The sequence below is a fragment of the Rhinolophus hipposideros genome, assembly GCF_964194185.1.
Source record: "Rhinolophus hipposideros genome assembly, chromosome: 24".
Lineage (NCBI taxonomy): Eukaryota > Metazoa > Chordata > Mammalia > Chiroptera > Rhinolophidae > Rhinolophus > Rhinolophus hipposideros.
This window is the reverse complement of record NC_138070.1, coordinates 17,258,914-17,270,697: the sequence shown is the minus strand read 5'-3', so window position 1 is coordinate 17,270,697 and position 11,784 is coordinate 17,258,914. Positions and strand designations below refer to the sequence as shown.

Sequence of the window (11,784 nt, the reverse complement as noted above, 5' to 3'; positions counted from 1 at the left end):
GACAGCATTTTAAAATTAATAAAGGGGGAAAATGAACAATTCTGACAATAGCAAAAATGTTGGTGACAATACAGAAGAAGAGCAATCTATATTATTTCACTGTAGGTGAAAGGGTAAATTTTTATAGTCATATATGGGTACATACATGAATGCATGTACACATATATGCACTCTTATTCATGCATTAGGATAAAGAGTGATTAATGATAGTAGCTACCTCTAGGGATGAAGGGAGAGGGATGGGAAGAAACTTAATTATACCTTAATTTAAGTTACTGTCCTGCTCTCTGAAAACTGTAAGCTTTTAAATGATTGCCATTCATTGAACACCTATTATATATCAGGTAATGTGTAACACAGGTGCTTTATATGCTTCATATCTTTTATTCCTCACAACAAATATGTTGTAGATTTAGTAGTTTCTTTTTATAGATGAATAAATTGTGTCTCTGAGAGATTAAATAATTTACTCAAGGTACACAGCCAGCAATTGGCAGAGCCAGGATTCAGGCCACGGGCTTTCTACTGCAAAACCCAATCCTGTCTCTCCCATGTCGGTACAATATTATGAGTGATGCTCTAATGTTTGACAAAATTAAATCATTCTTGGGAATATTTCTAGTTTTCACAGAAATAGTCTCAATGAATGTAATTCTCAAATAGGGAGATGAATAGGATGGCAAAATGCAGAGTAAGCAAGGCAAATGAAAGCTATAGACCTCGCCCCAGAAAAACGTACATATGAGGTCGGACCATTAAGTTCGCGAACTCATCCTAGAAAAAGTGCTACATAGCTCATTGCTGAACATCACTACGGTCACCTTTGATGTGCTCCCCTTGGGAAGGTATGCACCGATACCAGTGCCTAGTCCACCCTTCACATCAGTTTTGGAATTATTTTTCTGGAATGGCCATCAGAGCTGTCATCATATTATCCTTGATGTTCTGAATATCATCAAAATGTCTTCCTTTCAACATTTCCTTTATCTTCAGGTAAAGAAAGAAACCATTGGGGGCCAGATCAGATGAGTAGGGAGGGTATTCCAATACAGTTCTTTGTTTACTGGCTAAAAACTCCCTCAGACAGTGCCGTGGGAGCTGGTGCATTGTCTTAATGCAAGAGCCATGAATGGTTGGTGAAAAGTTCAGGTCGTCTTAACTTTTTCACGCAGCCTTTTCAGCACTTCCAAACAGTAAACTTGGTGAACTGTTTGTCCACTTGGTACAAATTCATAATGAATAATCCCTCTGATAGCAAATGAGGTTAGCAACATCGTTGCAACAAGTTTGCGAATTTAATCGTCAGACCTTGTAGACATAAAATCATGTGTATAATTCAGTGGTTCAAAAATTCCCCAGTGCACCAACCAAAAGGTCTTTGGATCTCATGTTAAGAACATCTGTTTAAGAAAAAAGGGGAGGGGCAAATTCAACTATAATATTTAAAGGACTTTTCAAATATATTTGCCCAGAGTTGTCCTTTATCAACTAGGTGTAAAATAAGTGTTCCAAATACTGCTCATGTTCAAAAATCTGTCAGTTTGCCTCAGTAAAATCTACCATCATTCTTACTTTAATGAGCTCTCTGCTCCAGAACTCTATACAAGTAATGCGACTGGTGGTTGGCTACATGAGGCTTGTAGAATTAAATTCAACTGGACATTTTGTGTGCAAAGGTTATCTTTATTGAGGGTTGAAAAGTTAGAACAGAGAACAAGAGACATAGGCTTAAAAAAGATGTTGAACCTTTTCTACAAAGTACTGATAAATTATAGCTCATCTTACGTCTGTATTTGTAAAAACGTACAAGATTCAAAATCTTACTTTTAAAACAAGAAAATGCCACACAATCCATTTCTGTAGTTTATTTTTTTCATGTGTAATTGTCTTTTTCTTAATATGTCTGTCCTTTCTCATTTTGGGGTGTTGGTTCATGTCTTTCTTATTTTCTAGTCTCTTCAATATTCCCTCGTTCTGCCTTTTTCCTCTCGTAAGCAGATGTAACGTACAATTATTTAGCTACACAGATTTCATGTTTTCTACAAACCTAATTTTGAATTAGTATATTTTCTTTCCCTCAATAAATACATCTAAACCGGTTACTTTCTTAATCTATCTTTGTGATTTTCAATAGTTTTAGATAGAAAAGGGAAACAATGACCACACTGTATACTCGTTCCGAGTTATGTTCCATGCAGCACACCAATAAATATTTGAGTATTATAAGCAACAGTGCAACGCAGACCATGGAATTAATGAACACTTACGGAAAGCCTTCAAAAGTTACAGAAATGCTCTGCAACGTCCTCATTTTTCTTAATGTTTGATAAAGCATGTCAACCACAAATTTATCCACGTTTTTAAAGCTACTTATATTTTTAGTCTGCATATTTGGGGAGAAACTATGACATAAAATGACTACTTATAAGTTTGGCAATTAATATTACCTCCTTGGACCTCAAATAACATCTCCTAACTCTAATATAGAGAGATATCGTATTCAAATATGTGGTTTCTCTATTATTTTTTAAAATTTTATTGGGGAATGTTGGGGGACGGTGGGTTTCTCCAGGGCCCATCAGCTCCAAGTCGTTGCCCTTCAGTCTCCTTGCGGAGGGCGCGGCTCAGCTCCAGGTCCAGTCGCCGTGTTCAGTCTTCAGTTGCAGGGGGCGCAGCCCCCCATCCCGTGCGGGAATCGAACCGACAGCCTTGTTGTTGAGAGCTCCGTACTCTTAACCACCGAGCCATCCCGCCCCAACATTTTTATCCTTGTACTAACCTTTCAGCGGCTTCCCACGGTTCTCGGAATACAATTCGAACTCTTTACCATGGCCTGGCGACCTGCGTAGTCCCAGCTTACCTCCCTCCCACCTTCACTTCAAGATGTGCTGGCCACACCTGTCCACTGCCCGCTCCTCCAATACTCTCAGCTCATCCCAGCCGCAGGGGCTGCTTCCCTCCAAGGAACGCCGCTCCCTGTCGTCACAGGCTGCGCCGTTTGTAACACTGGGCTCAAAAGTGTCCTCCCCAGAGTCCGTCCCTCGAGTACTCCGCCTCCCCCGTTATTTTATTCACAGACAGCACTTAGCCCAGTGCGGACGAGCACGGGGCCGCCTTTGCTGCCAGCTGTTCCCCCGGGCCCAGCCCCGCGCTGGCACAGTCAGGAGGGGACCCCGGGCTCCGGCCCCCGCCCAGGCTCACCTTCTGGCTTCGGGGCGGCGCCCGCACGTGGGCGGGCGGGGCTTGGCGGGCCCTCGGAGTGCGGCGGGCGCCGGCCCAGCACAGGTGCCTTTGGGGGACGCGCACAGCGCTGGCAAGGGGAGGAACGGGCAGGCGGCGCCCTCACGACGCCTCCGGAACGGGCACGCAGGCCGAGTGCCCCTCTTCCCGCGGAATCCGGCGGGGGCGCTGAGAGGAACAGAACCCGGCGACGTCGGCCTCCGGAACCCATTACAAGTCCCTAACGTGGACTTCGAACGTCCGTCGAGAAAGCGGGCCTCCTGTCAAAAGCAGGGAGAGTTTGGTGCTGGTCCCCAGAAAGCGGCTTCCCAGGAACTGACCGCAACCCTCCCCGGGAAGCCGAGGCTGCTCAGCTGCCCCGAGGGAACCCGACTGGAGGGAGGAGCTTCGGGGAGGAGACCAGCGGCCGCGCGCCGGGCTTGCGCAGTCGCAGTAGAAGCCGCACGCCTTCCGGCCCCCGCCGCGCAACCGCAGTGGACGTCTCGTGCGCCCAGGGTGGGGCGCGGCACTGGGGCGGAGCTAGCCCCTCTCGCGCGCTGACACGACTGGTCTCGGCGGAAGGGTGTGGACGCGCAGGCGCTGAGGTGGGTCGGTGGTCCGGGAGGCGGGGCCGCGCAGGCGCCGTGAGCGGCGGTAGCGGCGGCGGTGGTAGCGGCAGCAGCTGTGTGGGGGTTCCGGGAAGATGGTGCTGATTAAGGAATTGTGAGTGGGTCCGTGGCGCCAACGAGGTTCCAGGACAGCCATGGTGGGAGGTTCAGTGATTGAGAAACGTTGGAATATTCCTGAGAAGGAGCGCGCCTCGGGCGGGCGTCTTCTTGCGCGCGACCCCTCCCGTCGGCCTGCGCCCCCGGCCCACTCGAGGCCTCTCGGCGGCGCGTCCCCAGAGCCCCCTCCGGGCGTGGCGGTGGTAACGCGGCTGCCGTGCCCCCCGGGGCGGCGGCGGCTGTGTCCCGGCCGCGGCGCATGGCTCGGGAAGGCGCGGCCGGGAGTTTCCGCCGGGACCCGCCTTCTCCCCACCCCCAGCCCCGGCCGCCGTGAGCCCGAGGCTGGGGAGACGCTGGGGGGCCGACCGGGATTTGCCGTCGGGTGGAGCCGGCCCGGAACGCGCGCGGTCGAGGTGGGACGTCGGCGCCCGGGAGTTGGTGCGGGCGGCGCGGTGGACTGGACGGCGGGGCCCGCGCCCTGCTCCGGAGTCTCGGTCTCCACGTGAAGGTGGGGGGCGCGCCGGGCTCCGCCTATTGACGCGGCGGAGGCCCGGTGTTCGCGCGTGTGTCCAGCGCGAGGCTTCGCGGGGCGGGCCACTTGGCACAGCGGTGTTGTGGGGCGGTTCCGGCGCGTCCCCCCCCCGAGGACCGCGTGGCGCGGGGGCTCGGGTTGGCGGGGCCGGTGCGTTAGTCACGGCCGGTTCGTCTCGGCTTCGTTCCCGGGGCACCCGGGGGTTTCAGGTCATGGCCTGTCCTTCCGTGGGTCCAGTGCCCCTTTCTTTTCAAATTCCTAAGGAAAACTTGGGGACTCATGTAGTCGTCCGCAGACACCTTGTTTTTAGGGTTCTCAGACTTCGTTTAAAAAGGAGGCGACTCGTCTCGCTTCTCTGCGTGAAACCTCGACGAGACTCCCCGTGTCCACGGAGAATAGACGCCGACGCCCTCCCAGCCGACGAGGCGGTCCCGCACCTACCACGCACCTACCACGCACCTACCACGCCGCGTCTGCCACCCGCCTCGCCCGGGCCAAGCGCCCGCGCCCGCCGGCTGCCCCTCCGCTGCTCTGGGAGGAAAGTCCTTCCGCTCAGTGCCTTCGTGCTGGCCGTTCCCTTCTGTCTGAAGGGCTCTTCCAGCACCTCGCTGACTCGCCTCCCTCGTGTCGTTTCTTACACATCACCTACTTAGGGAATTCTTCTCTGGAGGCCTAACTGCAACCCCCACCTTTTGGTATCTGCCTTCCCTGCTTTATTCTCACCATCTATCATGCGGTAGGACTATTGTGTTTTCTAATTTACGGGGTGTATTCGCTTACTACACGGAAGCTCCACGAATTTGTCTTTTTTTGCTCACTCCCATATCCCCAGCTCTTCAAATCGTCCCTGGCACATAGTAAGTGCTCAGTAACGATTTGTTAAATTAATGAAAAATGACAACTTTAGGCAGTGACAGGTATCCCGGGAAAGGACCCGTTTTCAGTTAAAGCTTATTTATAGTATTGAACTTTGGATTTACATAAAACGTTTCTTCCAAGTTGTTTATACGGTGGAGCATGCAAGCGTTATCTCATTTATTACTCTGACACCTTTGAACTGTGGGTAGGTGGCAGATATTGAGACAAATAGAGGAAATAAGACAGAAGGAAATGGACTTGGCGCAAGTCACATAGCAAGTGATTTGCAGAACTGATTTTAGATCGCAGATCTAGTCGTTTTTCCTTTATTAGAGTTATTTCCTCCCTCCTAAAATTAAGTGTTTACTATTTAGTGAATTTAAGTGTTTAGTATTCTGTTGATAGTTATGTGAGGAGTTCCCAGCCCACCATGTAGTCTCACATACTGTAAGTGTGCAGTGGTGTTGAGTGAAAAAAAAATTCTTACTCGGAAGTCAGCTTTTTAAAAATTGTTTTTGGTCAGGAGCAGTGAATACGTCATTCCTAGGTGAAGGTGTTGGTAAACTTAAAATACTTTGGCAAATGTTTGTTGTCTTTAAAAACGCCATCTATTTTTGACATGAATTAAAAGGTTAGAAATTACTTTTCAGGGTGGGGCTTTCCTTTCAAGTTGTTATTTAAGCAATATATGAAGTTGCCATTAGCATAAAGTCCTGATTTTAAAGAACTAGTGGCCAATTCCATTTGGAAAATTATTTTCATGAGGATTTGTAGAAAAGTTTGAAAGTTTTCAAATACAGGCATACCTCACATACTGCAGGTTTGGTTCCACACCACCGCAATAAAGTGAGTATCGCAGCAAAGCGAGTCACGAACTTTTGGTTTGCCGGTGAATATAAAAGTTATTTTTACACTATACTGTACGTAGTCTGTTAAATGTGCAATAGCATTGTGTCCTTAAAAATGTACATATGTTAATGAAAAATACTTAATTGCTAAAAAATGCTAACCATCATCTCAGCGTATTAGAAAAATGGTGCCACTAGACTTGTTCAACACAAGGTTGTCACAAACCTTCAATTTGTAAACAACACAATATCTGCAAAGCAAAGTAAAACAAGGTATACCTGTTCAGGTTTCCCCACTATCCAAAAGTAGAGTGTTCCAATGAACCTTTCACTAGCCAAAAATGACGTAAAGCAAAGAAGCAGTTACCATTAATTTACAGTTGACCTTTGCAACAGTATGGGGTGGGGGTGGAGGAGTTGGGGGTACTGACCCCACCGCCACAGTTAAAAATCTGAATATAAATATTAACTTCTCAAAAACTTAGTTGTGTCTTTGTACCCACGGGGGATTGGCTCCACGACCCCCACAGATGCCAAAAATCTGCCAATGCTTGGGTCCCCTATGTAAAAGGGCACAGATAATGCATACAGTCTGCCCTTTGCATCTTCAGACTCCCAACCACAGATTTAAACAGGTATTTAATAAAAAGAAATCTGCATATGAATGGACCTATGCAGTTCAAACCTGTGTCGTTCGGGGTTAGCTGTATATGAAAAATTATTGAGCATTCCCAGACCCCCCAAAAATAACCTACAAAATCATACCAAATACGCTTAATTGCATCCAGTTTTATGCTAAGTGTAATACCCTTATGAACTCTCTTACACTTTTTGATATCTTGGGACACATCTTGCTAACAGATGCACAAAAAAAAATCGAGGTAAAGCAGAGATGCTCACAGACACAGTTCAAAGCTCTGGCAGCTTGATGCTGAGATCCTGAGTGTGATTCCTGGGGAAGGAGCTTGGGGGCCACTCTTGCTGCTAGCAGTTGCGAGCTGCCTCTAAGACAGCTCCTGCAAAACAAATGCCGAACACTCTTTTTTTGGGAAACTGAAAAAATCCTCTGTTACTTCTTTTGGTTAGCAAAAACAGGTATTAATGTAGCTCTTTCATAAAAGCAAAGTGGTATGCTTTCAAAATGTGGGGGATACCTGTACTGCTTTTAGACTAGTCATAGAAAATAAAAACCTGTGTGTTCCTTCTCTTTTACTTTTTATTAAGCAAATCTTGAAGGAGTTACTTGACTCATCACTCATTCAGAATATCTTTCTTAATCAGTCACTTTCGTTTTGTGAAATAAGTTTCCCTGGAAGTGTTACTATATAAAAATAGGTATCTTCCTGCTAGTGAGTAGTTGTTGAAATTACTCAGCAGATTCTTTGGTTTTGTGAAACTTGGGGGCAGTCTTAAACTCTTTACTCTGTATCCCTTCTTTCCATTTCCTCTGCAGCCCATCATCTTGGTTCAAACCTTTGTAAACCCTTGCCTATCCTCCCAAAAGATGGCTTTTCCCACCTTTTAACCACCTGCAGATTACTTCTTCATGTTAGCTGTAGTTATGTCTCACTTTTTGGAACAACGTCCCAGGATTCCTTGTTGCCTGATACATTTAATAGATTTCTTACCATTATATTGCAGGCTCTGCAAATATTCTCCCAACCTGTATCTTTGTCCATATCTTCCTATGTCTTCCAAAATATGCTCCCAACCTATATCCTAATCTTCCTCCCCCCTGACCATCCCACTCCCTTCTCCTCAGTTTATTTTCTGTTACTGAGGCAGTGAGCAGTTAGTGTGTACCCAGAGGAGACAGCTGAAATTTAGAGTAGGTTTGGAAGGACTTTGTATAACAAGTTTATTCTTGATGAAAATAGAAATTAGTAACCATCGTGAGTTTGAGAATGTTCATTGTCTTTAGATGACTATATCAGAAAGACGAAAGAGTGATGAGTGACCTCTAAAGTCAAGGAGGAGGTCATTATAGGAGACATGTTTTATATAATACATGTTGGAGATTAAAGTAATGCGAATAGTCATGCATACATATTTGAGGAGAATAGGGAGAAGTAGGTGGCAAGTGCAGCTGAAGCGAAATTGGAATGAGGAAAACTATTGGGAATTTTCTATAAAGTGCAAATCAAGGTGACTGTTGTGAGACTTTTTTTTTCCTGTCCTTATAATAGAGTTAAAATAAGGTTTTTAAATGGCACTACTATAATAGCTTAATCGTTAGGTGGGAAAGTCTGAGAAGGACCAGGCCAAAAAGAAAAAAAAAAGTGCTATTTTGGACACCAGCTATTATCATGAGACAATTGATATTCAGGGATGGTTTTCAGAGTTTCTGGTAAGAATAAGTGAAGGTATTTCCCTATAAAAATCTGGATGTGAAATGCAATATTCTGATATAAAATAATTCACCATAATACTCTTTTTTGAAGAATTCATCTTCAGGAATAGTAGCCTCCACACTGGTCCTTATATATGTCCAGTGACAAACTGTTGGACAAAATCAAACACATATCAACCTTATATTGAATCTACCCTGGGTTATATTGATAAGGTGCAAGGTATTTTCCATAGTAATATTTTTCCTTATAAAGTCCAAAGGACCATTTACTTGTTTTTCTCTTAATACAGTTGAGGAATAGTTGGGTAGTGGGGATCAATTTTTGGAAGCATTCATTCATGAGATTCAAGATATGCATTGCGTTCGAAATGCCATAAAAATAAATGCATAGTGTATAGATGGAGAGTGAAACCATACTAAAAATTTCATGAGAGCAACCTGACCAGACATACAAATAATACATTTTATACCCTGTAATTTTCAGTGGTGAGTTTTTGCTTGTTCTTTACTCCTTACAAGCATCTCCACAAGTGCGTGTTTGGGGTCTTGGTAAAATGAGGACGCTAAATGCCAGTGATAGTTGAGAGCCTGGAATGGTAGTTTTATTTCCTCAGTTAAAAAACCCTCTTTGAGCTGTAGGCATTGGAAAAAACCCTCTTCCGTAAATGACATCCTTGTTCCAAGTTATCATTGGATTTAAAATAGAACCTCTTTTAAACATAGAGATCTGTGTGTTAAAGCCAACTGTTTCATACGTAACATATGTTCTTTTACCTTTTGTCTTTTTAGCCGTGTGGTTTTGCCCTGTTCTGTTCAAGAGGTAAGTCATGTTTGCGTCCATATTATTTTATTGAAATAGTTCATTTTGATACATTAATCTCAAGTCATGTTTTTGTTGTATTCGTTTACCTTTACATTTTAGCTTATGTGACAAAATGAATTAAGGTGTGTTGCAGGTTGTTACACAAATGATTACAGATAATTGTAAATGAATGTCTGTTACACTGCTTTGTTTTGGAAGGGTCTAAAGAATGTAGTTTAACCTCCTGTCTAGTGCAGAAATTCTGTCTACGATATTCAAGGGAAGGAGGTTCCAGCTTCAACCTAAGCACTTTAAGGTTAAGTAACTTGCTGCTTAGAGAAGCAGCCTACTTTCCTTTTGGATATTTTAAACACTTGTGTTTAAACCAAAATCTGCTTTCCTATAATATTTGGCTATTGTTTAGATTCCTTCGACTTTAGCAGTGGGAAATAGGTCTGTTCAGTCTTGCGTATGGTAACCCTTCAGGTTTTATTTTGGCACTTCTCTCCTCCAATCCCTTTTGTTCCATCGTCTCTGCATGAGGTTACAAGGTTAAACATTCCCAACACATTCATTTGGCCTAATAAAATGTGACCTCTAGTCTTCCTCACCAGCTGGTCTTACTACTGCATGTGTTGTAGTTATTGGTCTTAACTGAAAACGGTATTCCAGACGTGGTCTGACCAGCACATAACTGTGAGAGATTGTCTCCCTTGATCTGCACATGGTACAGAAATATACTACCAAGTCAGAAGTTGCATGCTCTGCAGTTGTAGCTATCTGTAGTATAGCCAAGAAAGAGGATGAAAGCATAGAAGATGTCTAAAAAATCAAGCTATGTATAGCAAAACACGTGAAGCCCTCTGGGTCCTTCTGAAACTTGCATACAGTTTGTACTTGCTCAGTTATCTGGTTTTCTTAGAGCTGACAGTAGATTATAAGCAGTGAGTTGGAAGTGGGACAAAACAAATTGATAACCTAAGAAGTGACAGCTGACAGAAGACAGAAGAAAAATAAAATACAAGAACTAGAAACGAATAGCTATCTGGCACTGTTTAATGTAGATTTGAACACAGCTGTATATATCTCAGTAGTGCCTGAAGTTTCACTGTGTTAAAACACTCAAGCCAAGCCAAGCACTCCTATTCTTGTACAATTGATTGTTTGAACTTGAATGTGGAAATTGACATTTGTTTTTGTTAATTTTTTTCTTTTGGTTTTAGCTAGTTGGAGCAACTTGTTGAAATCTTTCTGAATCTTGGTATTGTCACCCAGAATAATCTCAACTCTTTGTTATATTCAGACTTAATAAACACACTTCCTGTCTTTAAGTCATTCTTTAAAATGACAATGAAAACCGGGTAACATACCACAAAGTATCAGTCCATTAAGAACATTTTTTTGGATACTGTTGTTTAGTTGTTTCTGTGTAAATTTTTGTTACTCTGTTCCTGACCAAGATCAGATATACCTTTTGACTTAGAGACATTTTAATCCTATTTTTAAAATATGACAGTGTTGAAAAGTACATTTTGAAAGACTTAAGGATTGATTGTAGCATTACTGGACAACACTGATGTTGTATCATGAAAACCAAAAGAAGAAACACTACCCTCTCTGCAGTCTAAAATCCCTACAGAAACTTATTTTTGATTCACTTTAGAAATGTGTTTGGTTCCAGCTTCCTAAACTCTGAGGTGGGGGAAGGGAGGAGAATGTGTGTTAAAATTAACCAGCAAGATAGCATAATATTCCCTTTTTAGATATGAATATTTACAGAACTTACCCCTATTTTTTGTCCCTCAAATAAAGTGTTCCTTTTTAAATTATTAGTTTTTAGAGGTAGCTTTTCTTTGAAAATATGCTTATAAAACAAAACAAAACAAAACATTTCTTCTGGCTGTCTTCATCGGGAGGAAGACATTTAGCCAGATTTGAAAAGATTGGAGATAGTGCCCTGGTTGAGTCACTAGGGACCAATTAGAACATAAGAACTTTGCTTTTTATCATTTGTTGGAATGGTTAATGACTCCAGGTTGTCACAGAACAATACCACCCACTCACAGGTGTAGACCACTGAGAATTCTGGTTTGTTTTAAAATGAAATAGTAACCACTATCAGCAATTTCTTGCCTTTTATGGTAATACTTGTATAATACTTTAAAAAGAGTTTGTTTACTGAAAAACTTTATTAATTCACACTTCTGATGCTTTATACCCAATACTATTTCCGTTTATATGGACAAGGGCCAAATTGGGTTTGTGTCATATAAACCATGGGGGAAAAGACGCCAGAGGTCTACTAAAAGTTGGACTGTAGTGGTTCTTTGTGTTTTCAAGTTTTTATTATTACACTTTAAACCCCTCCTTTTTATTGTTGAGAATGGTATTCCAGTTGCTCAGCTTTCTTAATTGACAGTGATAATTATATACATGCCATACCTTCCTCG

At 43.4% G+C, this 11,784-nt stretch overlaps 1 protein-coding gene across 2 annotated transcripts in view; it reads left to right on the top strand.

Moving 5' to 3' along the window:
• Window positions 1-3,846: 3,846 nt before the first annotated feature.
• The window catches only part of PITPNB (phosphatidylinositol transfer protein beta), a 63,350-nt gene continuing 55,412 nt past the window's right edge, over window positions 3,847-11,784 (top strand). For both annotated transcript variants that reach the window (XM_081036654.1, XM_081036655.1), the window contains exons 1-2: window positions 3,847-3,942; window positions 9,322-9,352. In XM_081036654.1, the coding sequence (XP_080892780.1) occupies window positions 3,923-3,942; window positions 9,322-9,352 (51 nt within the window). In that variant the 5' untranslated portion in view covers window positions 3,847-3,922. The remainder of the gene's footprint in view (window positions 3,943-9,321; window positions 9,353-11,784) is intronic.